Raw genomic sequence first — 24,345 nt, forward strand, 5'->3', positions numbered from 1 at the left:
AACACAGGGGGGCTTGAAATGGAGGACCACTACTACAGTGCAAGTACCATATCATATAAAGTGCAGTACAATAACAATGTAGTATACAGGTAGGTACATAAGATCATGTTTGCAGGGAAGCAAATTCATGCAAGTGCAAAAAGTATATATAACAGGTGCATAGTCTATACCTGTAAACAAGCGACAATTACTGAGGTCCACACGTATCCCCGCCCCAACATACGTTTCAGTGACAGCCTTTACCAATATCCTCTCAATAAACGCCGGGACAGTGGCTATGTATGGACTTCAGTAATCGTCGCTTGTTTACTGGTATAGCCTATGTATTTTTATATATATACTGACTAAGGCCATGTTCCCACTGTGTAAGTTTTGTAATAATCACAGCCGTTGTTACAACGGCCGTGATTACTACGGAACTTACGTAGTTACTTTCTAAGGAATCCCGGCCAGAGTGTATACACATAGTATACACTCCGGCTGGGATCCCTAGCGGCGCCACAAGAAACTGACATGTTAGTTTTTTGCAGCTGCTATTCATTGAATAGCGGCGGCAGAAAACCCTGTTGGTTCACACAATGGAGCATGCGGCTCTGGCAGCAGGGAATTCGGATGCGGGCGCGCACGGATGCGAATTTAGCGGCGGTTAAGATCATCTGGCCGGAACTGCAGTAGCGGCCGGGATGATCTTCTCTGACACCGGCCGTTCCGTGACCCGGCCGGGTCACAGAACAGCCAGAGTCTTACTCTGTGAGAACATAGCCTAAAGGTTGACAGAAATACTATATGTGAACATAGCCTTAAAAAGATATACCACCTTATTTTCAAACTAACACCACCAATGGCCACATGGTAGCATACACCACAATTATCAATGACACATGGTAGGTGTGTGTGTGTGTGTAGGGGGGTTATGTTACCAATTTTATATTGGGACCCATTAGCTTCAAGAGCAGCAACAAAGAAGGTCTCTGACACTGGAGGATCAGGAATGCCCATACTATTGCATGGACAGTCTGTTGTCTTCACTGAGCTCCATATAATTCTTCATTTTCTGTGTTGTGGTGCCACAGTGAAACTGAACACTTGCTGATGTTTTATCCTACAGATTACAGCTGATCGCTGGGGATTATTCGATGTTATAATGGGAAAGCCAAATGTTCCCATAAAAGTTTGATAACCCAGCATACGGATCTACACATTATTATATTTCCAGATATTAACTCATGTGCACAATTCAGTCATTATACCAATATGCCTTATCTACCCCCACATCACATCCCTGAGATTATTACACACATTTATATTCATATAATCAGCCCCATGTAAATTCACACCGAGGCCTCATTGGCAATGAGTGATTGTAGGACGTATTAATAAGAGCATTTCTTTTGAGCGTTAACAGCATAATGTGCTATATATTTAGAATAATGTATTCAGCAATGTCACCCTATGGGACATAGTTGGTCGATAAAATAGGAATTATGTAGGATCTCATTTTACTCCAGAGGTTGATTTTAATGCCGGTTGTGACCTTGTAAATAACGTAGACCCCCGTCACCGCCTTGATAAATCACTGGAGCTTGAGGGGGCATTCAGAATAGCATCACAGAATATATCTCTAAACCAATCTATATTTTTGTATATTAAAATATGTAAAACACTGTAATAACAGAAAATTTCCATATAATCTTGAAAATGACTAAAACCGTGACAGCTTCTGCTAGACACTGAACACTTAGGAACAGCTGAAAATACAAATTTCCAATGCTTTTTCTTCATGTGAGAAGATATGCTGTCAAAAGACAACCCTATTGCTGCCCTACTATGCATTAGGGCATCTCTGCTATTCTGAAAATGATAATGAACTATTGGGCACAGATTCCTAAATAATACTGCCACACTATGCTATCATTACAACCTCAGTCAATGTAGAACCTATAAAAAGATTACAGTGCAGTTACATCCAGTGACTCACAAGAGTCATCTTCCCTAATTGGTTTACTTTTTCTTTTTTTCTGTATCCAGCCCACATGATTTCTTTCATCCGTTATTAAATAAAGTGCAAAAGAGTAACAGCATCTAAAGCATTGGTAAATTGCAAAAATAAGGTGCTTTTATTCCATTTTGAAACACAGGTATGAGCGACATTTTAATGACAAACAGGTTTTTCTCAAGCTCATACAAAATAGGTTGTAACATGGTATTTATATGACAATAGACCAATCACATTTCACATGATGTCATACATAATTAGCAAATCAGTAATAAGCTCCCTAAAATAGTCTTACATAAGCTTTAACATTAAACATTAAAACTCACATAGGACATCTCAGATATGTACAGGAACATCAAAACGAGGAGGAAATCCAGCAATCCATGAACTGCGCTATGCACATGCGCCAGACTGTCCCGTAAGCACTGCGCATGTGTGGATTCAAACCAATCCATCAGCGGTCTGGCAGCCTGTCATAGGTTAGATGACTGTTGCCAAGGTGCTTAGGATGCCGCTAAATGGCATCAGATAGAAGCAGAAGCATTCCACTCCCACAGAGCTTCGGCAGCAGCAGAGATCACCACCCCGATACACTCACAGACATACACACAGGCTAAGGGACATAATTGTAAAGAATTTTGAAGAGACATCCATTCTGGACAATTCTAGGCATATACAAAAACAAAAACAAAATATAAATGCTATAAAGATGCTGTCCAGGAAGCAGAAGTGCAATATTGGAAAACGTCAGAAATTCCTCCGATGCAAGAATTTGTAAACGCGGTAAACACCACATACAAATATGAACAGATCATAACTAGAGGATTGTTGAAAATGAAAACATTCAACAATAGGTGGGGGTAATGGAGAAACTCTCCATACTATGTAGATGGCTGACAGACTATTACATATATCTTATCTTCTCACTTCCCTATCCCTTTCTCCATCACTAACCCCACAATTCTAATATCTGGGATCAGGTTAATAAACCTACTAAGAAATTGAACATCCACAATAAATATACCTCTTGACTTGACCGGTAACACCCTGGACATATTCAAATGACACTCACCCACACATCAAGTTTCGAGTTTACTTATTTCTTTATTACTCAGGATACTGTTAACATGGACATAACATTAATGATATTCAGTAAGACTCAAAGTTTCTTTCTTTCTTTCTTTCTTTCTTTCTTTAGAATTTTCGTTAACTGCGTGCTTGCCCATGGCTAACAATCCTACCCTTCCCTCCCCAATCTTCTCATATACTACTTTGTTTGTATTATGTACAACTATAACCAGCCCAGATTGTTGTTAAAATGTTTGAAAAATGTGTTCAATAAAAACTATTGAAACAGAAAACACTCCACTTCTGCCATCTGTACTTCTCAGAATTATAATTTTCAAAATGAGAGGGCAAAGCATGTAAAGACTGCCTGTCTATAGGTAATGGTGGTGGTGGTGGGGGTCACAGGGAATGACTCTACATCTAGCAGAATATGTGTGTAAGTTGTATGTGTAATACAGATACAGTATATTGACTTCAATGATAACTATGTAATGCTTCATTTTCCCAGTGGGGGTGCTGCAGCAGGACACCTATTTTCTGCCCAGAGCCTTTGGATTGTCCTAGGTGTGCATAATGGCAGCCATTACAGTGCTCATAGGGGTTGTCACTCAATCAATGCTAGTTGAAGTCCATGTTAGAGACATCTTATTGGAAATTAAAAGAATATAAACAATGTCAACGGCTCAAATGCTTCTTTTTTTTTGTTGGTAGGGGGTAGGCAAGGTAAACTTCCAGTAACAGCCTTTGAAGCCTTGGACCTTGAGGTAAAGAGCTGGACTCGATATCCCAGCATCCCAAGTAGGCGTGCCTTTGCCAGCTGCACCATGACAGAGACCTCTTTCTTCAGTCTTGGTGGTTTACAGCAACCCGGACCCCACAACTTCTACTCCCGGCCACACTTTGTAAACACTGTGGAAATGTTTGACTCTGAGCAAGGTGAGTGCATCAAACAATACTACAACCCGTGTTATTTCAAGGACACATTATAGTAATTATATTCTTGAACATAGGAGAAGTATTATAGTAGTTATATTCTTGTACACAGGGACAGTATTATAGTAGTTATATTCTTGAACATAGGAGGCTGTATTATTGTAGTTATATTCTTGTACATAGGAGACTGTATTATAGTAGTTATATTCTTGCATATAGGGACAATATTAAAGTAGTTCACAGGTAGACTACAATTGTTTCTTGCGGTGACACGCTTCTTCCGGTCTACGGATGGTGTGCTCCACACACTTCTCCCTGCATTGATAAAGCTAAGCCAAGAATAAACTGACCTGAAGTTATAGTCCGCTGGTGAGTTCCCACTTCTGTTTTCTCACTACTTTTACATTTTGTCTCTGGTTAAGCGGAGCACCGCCGGTCATAGCGGTCTTGTTGGTCGTGATTGCCTGCTCGTGGTCCTGGTGTCGGAGAATACCTGGGTGGTGCCGCCCACTTCTCTCCCCCTGTAGTATTATAGTAGTTAAAGTGTTGTACATATGGGGCAATATTAAAGTAATATAGTAGTAATATTCTTGTACATAGGTAGCAGTATTACAGTAGTTTTTGTATTTTATAGTAGTCATATTCTTTTACATTAAAAATGAAAATGCATTATTACTAGTGGAATAACATAGAAATTCAATATTATTGGCATAAACCGTGTTACCCAATAGATAACAGTAGTTTTTATAGCCGAAAAGGGTGAAATAACTCATGTGGAAGGGAAGTCAAGAACATTTCCAAGTATTCTGTAAAACAACTACTATGCCTTAGACCTCTGTATTCCAGAGACATGAATAAGCAATGGTGCAAATGATACTTCACAGTACACAGAAATCTATTTATGGCCTAAGTTGGCCAATTTATATCTTACCTTCACACATCCAGAATTATAAAGACTCGCCTAAAATGCCTGGTACTCAAATTTTAACCATCTCACATCTTTCACGATAAGGTAGATTGACTAATAAAGGGTATGTATACTAGCCATAATCTGCCTATTAGGGATGGTCCGAACTGAGTTCGGTTCGGGTTCGTATGAACCCGAACTCTCGGTAATGATTACCGCTGTCTGGCCGCTCCGTGCAGCGGGCGGATCCAGCGGGAGGGCCACCTGGAAAACTGGGATACAGCCATAGCCATAGGCTGTATCCCAGTTTTCCAGGCGGTCCTCCCGCTGTATCCGCCTGCTCCACGGAGCGGGCAGACAGCGGGAATCTGATGCCGAGCGTTCAGAGGGTTCGGACCATCCCTACTGCCTATGTAAATGGTTCCATCAGATTATGTAAATATCTGACTTACAATTTGTCCCTTACTCAGTCACCATGATGGCTATGATTATATGTACAGTGATCAGGAGAGAAAATAGTATTATGTGCCTGCTTATCCAGCGTAAGATAAACACAACTTCTTTCTTCCAGAGACAGCATCACTCTTGTCTCTAGTTTGGGTGGAGTTTTGCAACTCAGTTCCATCAAAGTAAATGGAGCATACTTGCAAACCACACCTGAACTTGAGACAAGAGTGGTTCCGGGTGCCGGGAGTAGAATTTATGGGGTCCAGGTTTCTCTGGAAGAAAGTGGCCATGATTTTCTAATGCTGGGTAACCCCTTTAAGAAATATAAGAGTGAAAGGTTGATTTAGTACCTGTGTGTGAAGGGATATATATATTCCCATACCTGCCATTTTTTTCTTTTTCCCTGGTGGTTTATTATTCTGCTGTGTTCCAGGTAGATAAATGTCCAGACATGTCTGTAATCACCATGTAATTTTCTGTTAGTACCATGAAAGGTTGATGTTGTCGGGAGCATTAATATAAGCCGAAAGGAAATCTCGACTCCCTGTACATCTCAAGGAACCTCATAGACGCCTGAGGACAGCGGCTGTCTGTCATTGCTTATTGGGGCTGGGTTCACACTATGTATATTTGAGGCTGTATTTGTGAGGCTGTATAGCAACCAAAACCAGGAGTGGATTAAAAACACAGAAAGGCTATGTTCACATAATGTTGTAATTGAGTGGATGGCCGTCATTTAATGGCAAATTTTTGCTGTTATTTTAAAACAACGGCTGTTATATTGAAATAATGGCAGTTATTTACCGTTATATGACGGCCATCCACTCAATTTCAACATTATGTGAACAGAGCCTTTCTGTGTTTTCAATCCACTCCTGGTTTTGGTTGCTATGAGGACCTGACTTGAGGACCAAATACTGCCTGAAGTATACAGTGTGTGAACCCAGCTTAATAGTAACAGTCTTTTCACAACACCATTCAATCAGTTCCAACATAATAAATTATCAGAGCAGAACAGTAATAAATCATATACTGGTGTAGAACAAGTACATCTCGCCTGCTGTGTCCGCCTAGCATTTCTTAAGTATTCTGCTTGTATAGTTGGTAAATCTATGGTTGAGTCTCCAAGAAGATGGCCTGTACCATTCAGAAATCTCAGACTACCCCAACTTTACTACTTGACTTTGGCAATATAACCTATGAAGATATGTAGGAGAAACAGTCACCGGCACTACTGAAGCATATGTGGACTAACTTCTAGTATGGATTTAATTATGGTAATGAGTTCATATAGTGTATGGGGTGCTCACTTCTACGAAAATGTAGCATACTATGGTAGACATCAAAAAAGAGAGAAAAATGTTGCGGGCACTCAGCATATAAAAACTTATTCTTTATTCATTTTCTTCTTAAAACATCATAGCAGGACGAGCATGGGAGAGGACGCCATTAGAAGGATATGGCATCCTCTCCCATGCTTGTCCTGCTATGATTTTTTATTAAAGAAGAAAATGAATAAAGAATAAGTTTTTATATGGTGAGTGCCCTCTACATTTTTCTCTCTTTTTTGATAACCTATGAAGAACTATTGTCAAGGTTTTAGAACAGAACAGTGGCAATTTTTATAAAAATATTCCAAGGTCCCCCATCCAGCCTAAGACCATCATCAACCCGTTCTGGCTTACCCCACCAAATAACCCTATGAAGTAACTTTATATACACTACCGTTCAAAAGTTTGGGGTCACATTGAAATGTCCTTATTTTTGAAGGAAAAGCACTTTACTTTTCAATGAAGATAACTTTAAACTAGTCCTAACTTTAAAGAAATACACTCTATACATTGCTAATGTGGTAAATGACTATTCTAGCTGCAAATGTCTGGTTTTTGGTGCAATATCTACATAGGTGTATAGAGGCACATTTCCAGCAACTATCACTCCAGTGTTCTAATGGTACAATGTGTTTGCTCATTGGCTCAGAAGGCTAATTGATTATTAGAAAACCCTTGTGCAATCATGTTCACACATCTGAAAACAGTCTAGCTCGTTACAGAAGCTACAAAACTGACCTTCCTTTGAGCAGATTGTGTTTCTGGAGCATCACATTTGTGGGGTCAATTAAACACTCAAAATGGCCAGAAAAAGAGAACTTTCATCTGAAACTCGACAGTCTATTCTTGTTCTTAGAAATGAAGGCTATTCCATGCAAGAAATTGCTAAGAAATTGAAGGTTTCCTACAACGGTGTGTACTACTCCCTTCAGAGGACAGCACAAACAGGCTCTAACCAGAGTAGAAAAAGAAGTGGGAGGCCGCGTTCATTAAATAGTACCCGCAAAACACCAGTGTCAACATCTACCGTGAAGAGGCGGCTGCAGGATTTTGGGCTTCAGGGCAGAGTGGCAAAGAAAAAGCCATATCTGAGACTGGCCAATAAAAGAAAAAGATTAAGATGGGCAAAAGAACACAGACATTGGACAGAGGAAGACTGGAAAAAAGTGTTGTGGACGGATGAATCCAAGTTTGAGGTGTTTGGATCACAAAGAAGATTTACAGCAGAAGCAGGCAGCTGGTATTCTATCGGTAATGGAGTGGCCAGCGCAGTCACCAGATCTGAACCCCATTGAGCTGTTGTGGGAGCAGCTTGACCGTATGGTACGCCAGAAGTGCCCATCCAACCAATCCAACTTGTGGGAGCTGCTTCTAGAAGCGCGGGGTGCAATTTCTCCAGCTTACCTCAACAGATTAATAGCTAGAATGCCAAAGGTGTGCAATGCTGTAATTGCTGCAAAAGGAGGATTCTTTGACAAAAGCAAAGTTTGATGTAAAAATAATGTTATTTCAAATACAAATCATTATTTCTAACCTTGTCAATGTCTTGTCTCTATTTTCTATTCATTTCACAACGTATGGTGGTGAATAAGTGTGACTTTTCATGGAAAACACTAAATTGTTTGGGTGACCCCAAACTTTTGAACGGTAGTGTATATGTTCCCAGAGGTGCAACCTAGGCCCCAATTCAAAATTGTACTATTGCATGTAATTTACAGTCCTAATCTTCTACTGGGCCCAGGTGCAACTTCAGCCTCTGCTCCCCCTATACACACTTCTCAAAACTCCATTCAGATATGAGCTTTGGTTGCTACATATCACTTGGCAGCAAAAATATAATGGAGCCAAAGGAATCGTCGATCCCAATAGTGATGTCTTGTGTAGTGTTTTTAGGTTTTACAATAGCCCCCCACCATCACCACCACCACCAAAAAAAATCATACAAATCACAAATAGCATCATAACATGCAATAATGGAATCTTCAGATGGATGTATTGATGATAATATAGGTTGGTCCATGGAGGATCATGTCTTGGGAGATGACTCAATTTCTCAATTATCAATCTTTTATCTTTAACACACCTCTGTTCAAAAGAAATGTGAATGCAATTCTTGTCGTCCATGTAGCTGTGACAGCATTGTAAGAATAGATTTTATAAAGCCATCAATCATTCCTTGAACCTCTTCTGCTCTCGAGTGCTGCTTTGTGCCCTTCGAGATCCATCTATTCCAAACATCACATCTGGCTATTTAATGTCTTCATTCTATTACCATGTAAATGAAGAGAGCAGCAGTATGTAATGGAGGACACAGCTAGAGAAACCAGTGCCACAGTGTGTGTGTGTGTGTGTGTTTTTAAAGGAGATAAAGAAGAGGCATACCATTCTGGATTCAATGTCTGGTATAATATCTCCAACATAGCAGCCATTCAGGTGTAGCAGAGCTGAACAGTTTGTATAGTGCTTATTTAAATCACTAATAGATCGGTTTTGCCATTTATCTCTCTATTTCATAGCGTTCTTTTTGGATATCTAACTACAGCAATGAGCCAAAACATTAAAACCACAGGACAAGTGAATAACATAGATTGTCTCTTGACACCTTTCAGGAGGTACCATATAGTAGGCAGCAAGAGAAAAGTCCGTTTTTTAATGTGTGATTTTGATAATTCCTAAATTGTGACGGCTATGCAACTGGGTGAGAGCATCTTCAAAAGGTCTGACCGGAGAAGGGGGGGCGGTGTGTAGGGGTTAGTACATAACAAAAGTGGTCAATGGGAGGACAACAAATAACCTAGAGATAGCATTGATGAGCGGAGACAGAAGAGCTGATCTGACAGAAGAGCTACTGGAACACAAATAGTTAAAAAGTTATTGCTGTCCACTGCTCTTACACTGGGTAGAAGGTAATCAGAGCTGGACCATCGCACCATGGAGAAATGGATGGAGACCTGGTCTGAGAAATATTTTTTTTTTTTTTTACATTATGTAAATAGCTGGGTATGTTTACCACTGGAATGGATGGCACCAACCATGGGTTCTGCAATTCATGTGAATATTTAACACATTCCACCCTTTAAAAACATTAAAGGGGTACTCCAGTGGGGGTGCACTTTTTGGCTAGGACCGGGGAGGAGGTGGTCAAGGGAAAAGACGTCCACTCACCTCCCCGGTTCCAGCGGCGGGTCCCGCATTGCGGCGCTCCGGTGCCCGGTTCCCAGCCGCTTCCGGGTGTCTGAGGCGGGCCCGAGACGTGATGTCTCAGGTCCGCTCTGCCACTCAGTTAAGGAGGCGGGATCCGTTTCAAGTCCGCTTAGATCCTGTCTCTGTCACTGAGTTGTTGAGCGGACCTGAGGCGTATTGTCTCAGGCCCGCGTCAGACACCAGGAAGCGGCTGGGTGTGTGACCCTTAATAAATAAGTACACTGGTCTTGATAAATGTCCCTCATAGGCCTGTATTTTCCCACGCTTTGTGGATGAGGCTTTTGGTGAGGTTGTTCAGGGTCTAGATGCGATCAGTGGTGCTTCCTGGCTTTTGCTAAGGACAATATGCTGGGCGAAGAAGATGAGGATTCAGATCACTTATTTCTCAGCTAAGATCAAAGCCATGTCAGAAAACAATATATTTTAGAGAGGGTTTTTATGACTTTTTTTTGCTGCTTCACTTTTTCCACATAAAAATCCTTGGCTGCACTTCCAGGTTTTGCAGACTGAGTGTATCCATACAAGACATGCTACACGGAGTATCAAACGCTATATTGTCACTGTGACCCCAGATCAGCTGCAGTGTAATGATGGGGTAAATCACTGCACATCACTACACCGACACAGATAACAAATGGAAATGGTTTTTGGAGTTCGGTCAATAAAAGTGACACGTATCCTACATAGAGATGTAATCACTCTGCTCATGACCCACTTTTTCCCAGACTTAATGGAAATCTGAATGCTAATAGACTCTGTGTAACAGCCAATTTATAGTCAGTTTTAACTTTATTTTTGTTTAATAAATGGAATAAAAATGAACAAATTTCCAAGGCTTGTCATAATAATGGCAACACGTGTGATTTTATATTTAACCCCTTCCTGACATTTCATGTACATGTGGTAAACGGGAACTGGCAGGTCACAGGGGTCTGTCAGGAGGTCCTACGAGGTCTTTGAGGCCTCTCATACCTGCCCCAGGACCTGACAGATCAAGAGCATAGCATTATGAATGTACCCCAACTGTGCAGTTCCTAAAGAACAAAGGGGTATATGTAATCAGTTCTTAAGCAATCCAAACTGGAACTAAATACCAATGTAAAAAAAAAACCATGTAATTCACCTCAACTAGAGCAGTGGTAATAGACAACTTTATTGTCCCCTCAGCCTTGTCTTACTTTCTCTAAGTGAGAGAGTTTTAGAAAGACCTTGTTCCCAATTTAGAATATATATTGAAACATAGTCATTGATATTGAGAATATTATAAATCTGAGATACGTGACAGGGGCCATAGGGTGAATTCATACACCGTCATTCAAAGAAGGAACAGGTCATCAGGTGTGTGGACTCTGCCACTTTAGGGTGTGCAAAAAGTGAAGGATCTAGCATATTATGTCATGAAAAATTCAATGTCTAAACTCTGATCTATAAAAACATTACCTATATCAGTGATTTTCAACCAGTGTGCCGCGGCACATGGTCGGGTGTGCCGTGGGGAAAGTTCCCCAAACTATGGTGCCCCTGCAGATCGCCCCACTGCTGCTGTCCGCCTCACCTACTGTCCGCCTGTAGCGCCCGGACGTGCTCCTCCTATCCAATCAGCGAAGACCGGGAGCGTGGTGCGCACCACGCTCCCGAGCTCCGCTGATTGGAGGAGCACGTCCAGGCCCTACGGGCGGCCAGTAGGTGAGGGGGACAGCAGCGGCGACCATCTCGGAGGAGGTGAGGAGGAAGGGGGGGAGAGAAACCTGGGGATGGGGGAGAGAAACAGGAGAAACAATGGGGGAGAGAAACCTGGGGATGGGGGAGAGAAACCTGGGGATGGGGGAGAGAAGCATGTGGGAGAAACAGGGGGGGGAGAGACATGGAGAGAAGCAGGGGGGAGAGAAACATGGGGATGGGGGAGAGAAACAGCGGAGAGAAGCAGGGGGGAGAGAAGTTTGTTGGAGAGAAGCAGGGGGGAGAGAAGTATGGTGGAGAGAAGCATTAGGGAGAGAAGCACAGGAGAGAAGCATGGGGGAGAGAAGCACAGGAGAGAAGCAGGGGGGAGAAGTATGGTGGAGAGAAGCACAGGAGAGAAGTAGGGGGGAGAAGTATGGTGGAGAGAAGCACAGGAGAGAAGTAGGGGGGAGAAGTATGGTGGAGAGAAGCACAGGAGAGAAGTAGGGGGGAGAAGTATGGTGGAGAGAAGCACAGGAGAGAAGTAGGGGGGAGAAGTATGGTGGAGAGAAGCACAGGAGAGAAGCAGGGGGGAGAAGTATGGTGAAGAGAAGCACAGAAGAGAAGCAGGGGGGAGAAGTATGGTGGAGAGAAGCACAGGAGAGAAGTAGGGGGGAGAAGTATGGTGGAGAGAAGCACAGGAGAGAAGTAGGGGGGAGAAGTATGGTGGAGAGAAGCACAGGAGAGAAGTATGGTGGAGAGAAGCACAGGAGAGAAGCACAGGGGGGAGAAGAAAACAGGCCCAGGTTTCACACTGAGTGAGTATAAATACATTTAGAATCTATATCATTAACTATATGTATAATATGTACTGTTTTAGTGTCATTTTGGTTGGTGGTGTGCCCCGGGATTTTTTAAGTATAAAAAGTGTGCCGCGGCTCAAAAAAGGTTGAAAATCACTGACGTATATGATACAGACATTTGTCAAGTCACATGAGTGTTAAGGCAGCACACAATCTATCGCTATAGAGTCAACATGGATGAGAGGATTGGGCAAAGGATCAATGGAGCCTCTGTAGTAGTTGGCATTCGACAAAAGGACCACTGTACTAATGGACACAAATGGAGCCTGGAAGACTACATTGGCGGTAATGGGGTCCGTTAGGTTTTACTCTTGTATCCGTCATTTTACAGATGTGTAACAAGATAAAAAATGCTACATGCAGCTTTTCAAGGGTGCCTGAAACAAAGCCTCGGATGCAGTGTGAACTTATCCCAAGTGTGGTCCTAGAATAGAAACTGACTTTTTTTATAGTAGAGCACAGAAGACCGATGACCAACAAAACTTCATTCAAAGTTATTTTAGCATTTACTAAATTTCCATGATTGTCAGCCAAAACAGGAAAAGTTGTAAAAGTTGTCAATGTAGAAGCCCGACATACGAAGAATTGGATAGTCACAAAGTAGGCATCAGATGAATTGACACCAATAAGATTGTTGGCTTGCCTCAAGAAACCATATTACATCCATCTCAAGCCCCTTTCAGTAATTGTGGTTGGAAACACATTATCCTGTCCCTTTTCCTTTTCAAGGGGAAGATTGAGTCACATGACCCTTCCCAAGTTCCTGTGTAAAAGGTCATCTCTGGAGTGTTTCCTTAAAGTAGTGCTTTAAATCTGACATCAAGGCATGTAACAAAGCAATAGGAATAGATCCATTCATTCTCCAAGGAAATGCTGTAGAACAGCGCCAAAAGCAGTTATCACCATAGGATCATGATTAGAGATGAGCGAACCTCGAGCATGCTCGAGTCGATCCGAACCTGAACTTTCGGCATTTGATTAGCGGTGGCTGCTGAAGTTGGATAAAGCCCTAAGGCTATGTGGAAAACATGGATATAGTCATTGGCTGTGTCCATGTTTTCCAGACAACCTTAGAGCTTTATCCAAGTTCAGCAGCCACCGCTAATCAAATACCGAACGTTCGGGTTTGGATCGACTCGAACTCGAACCCGGTTCGCTCATCTTTAATCATGATCTGACCAGGAAATCGGAATAATCTTGGCCTTCTAAAGAGCCAAGGAAAAATATGAGCTATCCTGGACTACAAGAAATAAACAGAAGAAAAATATGTATAACCTCTTGTGGACTGGGTGGCTATGTTCACATGATGTTTTTCTGTCTGTTTTTTCCCCTCTCAAAATGACATCCGTTTTGGTCGCCTGTCATGACAATGACTGCTGTTGGTATATTATTCTAGTTCAGACCCTTTTGGGTGTGGTTCATTGAATTTAGAAGTAAAGACAGTGAAAGGACGATGAAAAAAATGTGTGTGAACAACTGAAAATAACGTCTGTTGTTTGCAAAATAGCATCCGCGAATGATTGTCATTACCATTATTTGACATCTGTGCAAACAACATCCATTAGGGTATGTGCACACTATTGATTCGGAGCGGGGAACTTCAACCGTCCCATAGGCTCCATTCTATGCTAAGGAAGATTCCGCCATCTGCTCAAAGAATTTACATGTCAATTCTTTGGACGGACAGCAGAATCTGTCTGAACATAGAATGGACCCTATGGGATGGGTGAAATATGCTTGAAGTTCTCATTCCCTTATTCAGCACACTCTATATATTGGGCAGGCCATCATTCCATTGACTTCAGTTATAATTCGGTTATAACACCTGTTAGTTAAAAAAAACAAAAAACAGTGGACACTCTTTCTCTCTTTTTTTTTTTTAACGCTTGAACATAGCCGTTCAATGAAAGCCAAATGTCCTCATTCATGAGTAGAAGTAATTGTGTCGGTTAAAGGCCTTGATTTGAAGGAGGTCTCAATTTAGTAAGGTCAGGTGTCCTGTCCTTGCTAATAAATGCTTCCTTGATTAACTTAAGACATAAGAAATGCTTTCTCAGCTAATCGCTGGCCTTAGCAATGACTTGCCTCAGTCAGCGATTGGTTGAGCATGCATTTCCTGTGTGCAAGGACTAGATAGGTGAGTATGACTTATTTGTTATTTTCCTTATTCTTAGTTTCCCAACACCAGGCAACCCTGTTTAGCACTTTTTACACAAGCTCTTGATAAGGAGAGTGAACATTAATATAAGTATCCATTTCTGATCATTACCTATTGTAAACATCCGTACCAGGGCCGCTTTAACCAGAGGGCACATGGTGCACCGGGCCCACTGGTTAAAGGGGCCCACCCTGCGCAGGGCCGGCCTTTGCTCTGTGCAACCATTGCGGTCGCACAGGGCTCCGGCCACCAGCCTGCCAGGGGGGCGCCATCGGGATGGGTAAGTTACCCATCCATGGCGCCCCCTGCAGGCCCCCCCCGCCTGCTGCTGCGCTCTGCACTGTAGCTATGAGCGCTCGTAACAAGCGCTCATAGGTACAGGCAGCAGCAGCGGCACTGACAGGTCGGGAGCCATTGGCTCCCTCCCTGTCAGTCATCCTTGTGGCCGCAGGCAGTGCTTTGCCTGCCTGCGGTCACAAGAGGCCGCTCTCCCGTAGTGGTATCGCTGCTGAGTGACGTCACTCAGCGCCGACACCGCGAGAGGGGAGAGCAGCCTCTTGTGACCGCAGGCAAAGCACTGCTTGCGGCCACAAGGGTGAGGTGAAGAGAAGAGGAACGCGCGGACCCAGGTGAGTATAAAGTCTTTTTTTATTTTTTATTTGCTATATGGGAGGGGCGAGCACAAAGGGAGGCTATATAACGGGGGGGGGGGGGGGGGGGGGGGGTTGTCAGCACACAGCGGGGGTGTATACTACTAGGGGTGCCACAGGGGGGGGCCTATATACTACTGGGGGGGGCACACAGGGGGTATATATAACTCGGGGAGGGCACAGGGGGGCTATATACTACTGGGGGTGCAAAGAGGGTATATATAACTTGGGGAGTGCACAGGGGGGCTATATACTACTGGGGGGTGCACAGTGGGGTATATATAACTGGGGTGAGTGCACATGGGGATATATATAACTGGGGGAGCGCACAGGGGGTATATATATAACGGGGAGCGCACGGGGGTATATATAACAGGGAGAACAGAGGGGGGCTATATACTACTGGGGGGTGCACAGGGGGTATATATAACTGGGGGGGGTGCACAGGGGGGTATATATAACTGGGGGGGCACACAGGGGGGTATATATAACAGGGAGCATAGAGGGGGGCTATATACTACTGGGGGGTGCACAGGGGGTATATATAACTGGGGAAGTGCACAGGAGGGTTTATATAACAGGGAGCACAGAGGGGGGCTATATACTACTGGGGGGTGCACAGGGGGGTATATATGACTGGGGCGCACAGGGGGTATATATAACTCGGGGAGGGCACAGGGGGGCTATATACTACTGGGGGTGCAAAGAGGGTATATATAACTTGGGGAGTGCACAGGGGGGCTATATACTACTGGGGGGTGCACAGTGGGGTATATATAACTGGGGTGAGTGCACATGGGGATATATATAACTGGGGGAGCGCACAGGGGGTATATATATAACGGGGAGCGCACGGGGGTATATATAACAGGGAGAACAGAGGGGGGCTATATACTACTGGGGGGTGCACAGGGGGTATATATAACTGGGGGGGGTGCACAGGGGGGTATATATAACTGGGGGGGCACACAGGGGGGTATATATAACAGGGAGCATAGAGGGGGGCTATATACTACTGGGGGGTGCACAGGGGGTATATATAACTGGGGAAGTGCACAGGAGGGTTTATATAACAGGGAGCACAGAGGGGGGCTATATACTACTGGGGGGTGCACAGGGGGGTATATATGACTGAGGCGCACAGGGGGTATATATATAACTGGGGGAGCACACAGGGGGTATATATAACAGGGAGCATAGAGGGGGGCTATATACTACTGGGGGGGTGCACAGGGGGTATATATATAACTGGGGGAGCGCACAGGGGGGTATATATAACTGGGGGAGTGCAGAGGGGGGCTATACACTACTGGGGCACACAGGGGATATATATACAACTGGGAGGTGCACAGGGGGGTATATATAACTGGGGGGCGCACAGGGGGTATATATAACTGGTATATATAATGGAGCGCACATGGGGGCTATATACTACTCAGGGCGCACAGGGGATATATATATATATATATATATATATATATATAACTGGGGGATGCACAGGGTATATATATATATATATATATAAATGGGGGGGTGCACAGGGGTTATATATAACTGGGAAAGCGTATGGGGGGAGCACAGGGGATATATATACTACTGGGGGGTGCACAGGGGATATATATACTACTGGGGGGTGCATAGGCAGACTATATACTACTGGGGGGTGCACAGGGGGACTATATACTACTGGGGGGAGCACAGGGGATATATATATATACTACTGGAGGGTGCACAGGGGGGTATATATACTACTGGGGAATGCACAGGGGGACTATATACTACTGGGGGGAGCACAGGGGATATATATATATACTACTGGAGGGTGCACAGGGGGGTATATATACTACTGGGGAATGCACAGGGGGACTATATACTACTGGGGGAGCACAGGGGATATACATACTACTGTGGGTGCACAGGGGGAGTATATACTACTGGGGGAGCACAGGGGATATATATACTACTGGGGGCTGCACGGGGGGTATATATACTACTGGGGGATGCACGGGGGGGTATATATAACTGGGGGAGCACAGATGGGCTATATACTACTGGGGGCAGCACCTAGTGGTCTACAGTACTGGGGGCAGCACACAAGGGGTCTATATACTACTGGAGGCAGCACAATGGGGTCTATATACTACTGGGGGGTGCACAGGGGGTATATATACTTCTGGGAGCAGCACCTAGTGGTCTATAGTACTGGGGGCAGCACACAGCTGTGGGGGAGCACAGAGGGTGTAACTACTATATAGGGAGAAATAGGGGGTAACTACTATATAGGGGTACATAGGGGGGTAACTACTGTATAGGGGTACAGGGGACCTTACTACTGAATGTGTTGGAGCCTAAAATGTTTCTCTGGCAGATTCTGGAGAGAAGATTCACAGCCAGGGAAGACTTCAAGGTGGCCCATGCTGGATGGAGTGAAAGAAAAGGTGAAAGACTCTGATGAGAGAAGACGCCCCCTGTGAGTAAATGGATGTAACTGTTATAGGGCTGTAGTGATAGTGGTCATGGTGTGGCGGTATTATATAATGGTATCATTGGTGATATTGTTATGAGGTAACTAACATATGTATTGGGGCTCTTAATACAGTGTGGGGACATTTTCAGGGGATTATACTGTATGTGGAGCTCTGATTCTGATAACGCTGGGTTGGGGGGGCCCACTCTTGAGTCCTGTGCACTGGGCCCACCAATGTATTAAAACGGCCCTGATCCCTACGATCAGTCAACAAACTATATAAAGCTCATTTGTCAACTTATCACATATTATATGTGAACATGAATGTATATCCATGGGCAGAAAGGTTTGAACAAAGAATTATACTGTGAAATTGAAGGTGAAAGATCAGTCATCGACCTTCTATATTGTGAGTCACTGCTCAAAAGGAACAGTTTATCTGCCAATGTGCAAGGACCCCTACACTAGAAGGCACAAAGAGAAACCCTTTAATTATTTTTTCTTGTATTTTTGATAAGCCATTGGCCACATCCAGACAAGGTAGTCTTGGAAGATGACCATCTCCCTCCACTAATTGCATGACTGTGATTTCCTAATCTCCTTGGGCTGACTGTATCACTGAAGGTTACAATCAGCGCAGCCCTCTTACATTCTATACCCTGCCTTACTAGTAAATGAAAAAGCTATTTTTAGTCACTAAGTAATCAGGGTAAGACATTTGCCCTTCTTATCCCCCCATCTCCGGCCCCCACCGCTCACGCTTGAAGTGCAGCTTTATTCCTTCTTGTAGCTTTTTCATTTTTTTTTTTCGTGGTGGCAAAATTGCTACTGGTTAATGACATTCATAGGCTTCAGAGCAGACTCTGTAATTTTGATGTTGTGTGACCCAGGAATTGATAGGAAACAGCAATTATCTGTGATGCACTAGCCCCGGCCAGCAGATAAATGGCTGTTATTAAACTTTTACAAACCCTACATCTAACTCCAGTAATTCAGCTCTAAAGCTGAGGGAAGTATCATCAGCCCAACTGCTCTCATTGTGTACATGTTCTTTATAACACTGCATTCAGATATATTCAGTAATAGAGCAGGTTTAGGTCCATATGATTGTCCAAAGTAGGGAATTCTAGTTTTATTATTGTACATAGGAAGCAGTATTATATTCTTATATATGTGGCAATATTATAGTAGTTATATTCTTGTACATAGGGAACAGTATTAAAGTAGTTATATTCTTGTACATGAAGGCAGTATTATAGTAGTTATGTGAATATGGTGAGAAATAAAGAAGCGGGCAGTCACCAATAGTGTGCGTCTTCTGGCTGTTTATTCGAGGTTCACTTCAAACATGCAGGGAGGGGGAGCAAGTCACACTATTGGTGACTGCCCGCTTCTTTATTTCTCACCATATTCACATTACGTTTCTGTCTTAAGCGGAGCACCCCGTCTTACTGCTGTCCTGGTAGTTGTAGCGACCTGTCTGCAGTCAGAGCTTCCAGGTGTTGGAGATTGCTTGGGTGGTGCCGTCCACCTCTCCCCATATAGTATTATAGTAGTTGTATTTCTGTACATAGGAGACAGTATTATAGTTGTTATATTCTTGTACATAGAAGGCAGTATCATAGTAGTTGTATTCTTTTACATAGGTGGCAGTATTATAGTAGTAATATTGTTGAAAATAGGGGGCAGTATTATGGTAGATATATTCTTGTACATAGGGGGCAGTATTATAGTAGTTATATTCTTGTACATAGGGGGCAGTATTATAGTAGTTATATTCTTGTACATAGGGGGCAGTATTATAGTAGTTATATTCTTGTACATAGGATGCGCCATTAAGGTAGTTAAATTATTTTACTTAGGTTTATTCTGACCACAAGTGTCCTGGAGGCATGGCCCAGCTGATAAAGTGCCATAGCTTCACTATGTCACCTCCTCACTGCTTTGTAATAACACCAGCCCTGCTAATTGTGAGAGGAGGTACTTTGTAGTCTGTTACGGCACCTTCAATCATATCTCCTGCTTACAGCTATTGCAAGTGGCAAGCGGAGAGTCTTTGAGACGCTTTTACAGAGTTATTAACCCCTAGCACTAATTTAATAGAAAAGGGGTCGGCTACTGTTAGCCCATGTCCACATGAATGATTCCTGGGGCAATTAGAGGTCTCGAGGGCAAGTGGAATGTAACAGTCAAAGCACATCCAACAATGGAAAGAGAATATACATTTCTATTACTGCTCTAAACCTGCATTGGAGTAAAAATAATTTCACAGTCAGTGTGGGGGTGCACAGTTATTGGTCCACAAGAAAAAAGCCAAGCATCATAGCACAATGAAGGAGATGTATGAAATGTAATGCAAAGGAAAAAGATGCAAAATGTACAGGAAAGAAAAGTTCACCAGTGCTGCTACATTCATTCCTGACTATTAGACCGGCTGAGTGAGTATTCTGAATTCACCACAGACCCCACAGTATAATAGTATAGCAGACAGAGAAGGATGGTCTGGAATTGTTTTATATTTTTGAGCTTTATTTTAGATCTTTTAAAGTGAAGCTGTCATTTGTGAATCCCATTTTAAACCTTTATTGCCAGAAACATAAAACCTCCACTCCAACCACTGGGTAAAATCGGGCGCTGGTCCAAGATAGGAAAAAATTCCAAAATGGAGATAAAAAAGTATATATATTTATTAAAACACAACGCGTTTCGAAGTCGTGCTGACTTCTTTCTCAAGTGTATAACAACAGAATGTTTTTCAAGATCTATAAAAAGGGTGGTTTGCACATGCCCAGTAGCAGCCAAAGATACAGGTGATGTCTAATTACATACATAGTACCTCCCAACAGGGAGTGGGTCAAGTTACAAGTAAACCTGCTTTCACTTAATACATAAAACACTTCTACAAAGAAGAAATAAGAGGCAAGCAAACCAAAAAAAGATAAATACAAACATCAGAGGATAAAAAAAAAAAAAAATATATATATATATATAAAATATATAATAAATATATAATAATAAAAGCCTATCTTGTATTCTCAATGGTTTCGTTTAATCCCTGCGGTGTAAGAGTAGCTAATTTAAAAATCCAAAAGGATTCCCGATTTATCAGTTGTCTATATCTGTTCGGGTGATTTTCTGGGATTTGTTCTAGTATAATAAGGGTTAGATCAGTGGGATTATTCTGATGGTGACTTGAAAAATGTTTAGATATACTATGAAGAAGGAAAGCTTTTTTTATATTAGACCTATGTTTATTCATCCGTGACCGCACTGTCTGAACAGTGCGGCCAACATACTGCAGTCCACAACTACATTCCAATAGGTATATGACGAACTGTGTTGCACAATTGAGTTTACTACGAAAAAAATATACTTCCCCTGTGATATTAGATTTAAATGTGGTAACTAAAATCGGGGGCATCCATTATTCGATTTATTCGTATTTTATTTTAGTTACCACATTTAAATCTAATATCACAGGGGAAGTATATTTTATTCGCCCGATTTTACCCAGTGGTTGGAGTGGAGGTTTTATGTTTCTGGCAATACCTGTTTGGTTTCTGGGAGTGGCTGCGGTCCACACACATGTGAGCATTGAGAGTTGTGCCTTGCATTTGCACAACCACACCAGGTGAGAGTCCTCCTATTACTCCCCTGCACTCACCCAAGTCTTGCAGACCCCACACATTGGAGCGCTGTTCACATTTATCTATTTTAAACCTTTGTCATGCTTACATAGCCATCCGCACATAGATGAAGATGGTACCATTGTAATGGGTGTCCTTTTTTATTTATATTTTTTATTTATTATTTTATATATGCTACTGCATATATGTGACTGTCAGCTGAGCACAGCTGGCAGAGGAGGCAACGAGTGGCTGTGACCAGCGCCGCAGTGGCAGGCCAGAGGAAGGACTTGGGCTTTTGCAGAGAGTGTTCGGGGTGTGGATGAGTGAATCCCGAACACCCTGCAGGACCCCCTCCACTGTGCTCAGATGACAAGCACTGAAGTGGGTGAATACACTGGAGTGGGGGGGGGGGAGGGGGGGGAATTTGTGCTCAACATGAGTAATGAGCTAAATTATATATACACACCCCGGACCGGTACGTCAGTGGTACATTTCATGTTCAAGGAGAAACCTCCTCCACTAACAGTGTAGGCCCGCCCAGGACCAGGGCGTCACTGTGACGTCCCGTATTCAGGGCGAGCCATCCAGAGAGCCATTTGTCAAGCTCTGAAAGCCCGTACTTAGATAGGGGCCGAATGAGTTGGTGACGTCACCGCACCATGTCAATAATCTAAAAAACAAGAGAAAGAGCCAGAATTGGCTATAGAAGCCAATGGCACATATTAATGATATAGCAAGACATGTTTATTAGACAAATATTAAAATAACTCAATAAACCCCTTTAAGATACATCCATCTCTACACCAACATCATATAGAAAGCCAACATGTTTCAGCCGAAGCATGGTTTTGTCATGACTTTTTCTTCAATAATACTTTGAATGTTTTAGGAGAGGCAAAAATACACAACTGGCCCTTTAGCTGCCTGTGTCCTTGTTGACCTCAGGTTGGACCAGTCCATCTGTTTGCTACTGGGAGCCAACTCACAGTATTTTTAAAGTCATTTCACGTGATCTACAATCTCAGGAACTTTTCATCTGACTACCTTGACTCCGCAAGGATTAAATCCTTGTGCCATCTACCAGGCGCTGTTGGTGGAACTGTTTAAGCTATGTACCTCCACTCTATAGATAAAGTTGAGTAAAGTTACCCAATTTGCTGCAACACTCTTGAGTCCCAGTGTCTTGGTTTTATTTGCACTACTACCACCAAGGACCTTCTGGTTCTCACCAGCCTTACATTGTTAGTTTGGAAGTGCCCCTGGGGCTAAAGACTGAACTGTGTATTCCCTTTTCCTTACAGGACCAGTAATTCTAAGGGTAGGCTGCATTCACAATTTGTGCGCATAGACAAATTTATAGCCTATTGTTTTGTATTGAGCTATACACATGTTCAGTGTTTTCATGGATCCCCAATCATGGAACGGATTGCCCATTGAAATCAATGAGATCCGTGTTTTTCACGAATGTACAAGGATGTGACATCCGTGTCCATCTGTGAAAAACACAGATGTGATGTAATCAATGTAATTTAAAATGCTTTAAACAGATCCGTGAAAAACACGGACACAGATGTAAACACGGATTTTCCACGGATCACGGAAGTAGCTAGCAGACCACAATCACAGACCAGGAAAAACACTAAACGTGTGAGTGCAGCCTAACACTTGTGGTTCAGCTGTCTACTCCTACCACTATGACATCTTATCTTCTGATCAAATGGGACTATATGTACAAGCTGGCTCTGCCCTAACATAGTCTCCTCACCAGAGTTCTCTGCAAATGCATCTACAATAAAGCTAATAATAATTCCATTATTTATATAGTATAATTATTATTAGCTTTATTGTAGATGCATTTGCGGTGACCTCCAGGGTGCTGTAGCCTTGCAGTGTTAAGTTCAAATCTCACCAAGGGTAACGTCTGCAAGGAGTTTGTATGTTTTCCCCGTGTGTGAGTTTTTTCGGGGTACTCCGGTTTCCTGCAACACCCAAAACATACAGATAGGCGAATTTAGTTCAAGAGCCCTAATGGAGACAGGGACTAAAATTGACAAATCCATGTAAAGTGCTTTGGAATCAGTTGGTGGTATATAAATAAAGGGATTATTTCTATCAAGAGCTCAAGCTCAATAATTTTGGAAACAGTAGCAGTAACCCATGATCTGTCCTGCTGGCAGTCTAGAAAGATCATACGTAACTAAGATGTCTAGTCAAGATCACAAGGAAAGTCCTGCTAGCAGGATGACAGAGTAGGGTCCCTAGAACATAGGAGAGGATATGACCAAGGAGACCTCTGTTGCCATACATTTGATTAGGATTGTTGTGTGTACTGGCCATGTAGCTTTTATCTTTGGGGTTGTGGCATCATCCTTATTTCTGGGCTACCCCACAGTCATTTAAAGTCTATCATCCTTCAAATCTCCACTTTGTAGAGAACAAACAGTAAGTGCTTTATTCTATCAAAAGCGCTGAGCACTGCCGCAGCCATCCATTTCATTCTGGAACACTAACTGTCTCCCATAATCACTTCTGTATCATCCACACATGATCATAGCTCTGCTCCTACAGCCTGAGGGCACACATCTCCATCTATCGCCAACATCAAGATAAGCATTGCTGGATTATATTTTCTATTCTGTATGACAAATGGGACTTTTTGTTTTGCTTGTGATCAAGTATTTATTTACTGGTGAATTGCAACTTCTGTGAAACAGTTGTTCCCTCTCAAATTAAAAATTTAGGCACTGTGTTGCCTGGATGTTGTACTCCGCCAATTTGCATTTATTTTGCATTCATTTTCTAGAATAGTTCCATAGAAGTTGCCATCAAGCTTTCTCAGTCTTCTGAATAACAAATTAACCTACCGGTCACCATTCTCATGTAATGAGAAAAAACCCACGCAGCCCATAGACTTCTAGTGTAAAGCAGTGCTTCTCAATTCCAGTCCTCGTGGCCACCAACAGGTCATGTTTTGAGCATTTCCTTAGTATTTCACAGGTGATATACAGTAATTATACTCTTTGTTCTTTATAT

At 42.7% G+C, this 24,345-nt stretch overlaps 1 protein-coding gene across 1 annotated transcript in view; it reads left to right on the forward strand.

The window, feature by feature from the left end:
- The window catches only part of KLHDC8B (kelch domain containing 8B), a 107,295-nt gene that overhangs the window by 58,586 nt on the left and 24,364 nt on the right, over positions 1-24,345 (forward strand). The window contains exon 5 of the mRNA XM_069966807.1: positions 3,776-4,000. Coding sequence (XP_069822908.1) covers positions 3,776-4,000 — 225 coding nt within the window. The remainder of the gene's footprint in view (positions 1-3,775; positions 4,001-24,345) is intronic.

Source organism: Dendropsophus ebraccatus, chromosome 4 (assembly GCF_027789765.1).
Source record: "Dendropsophus ebraccatus isolate aDenEbr1 chromosome 4, aDenEbr1.pat, whole genome shotgun sequence".
Taxonomy (NCBI): domain Eukaryota; kingdom Metazoa; phylum Chordata; class Amphibia; order Anura; family Hylidae; genus Dendropsophus; species Dendropsophus ebraccatus.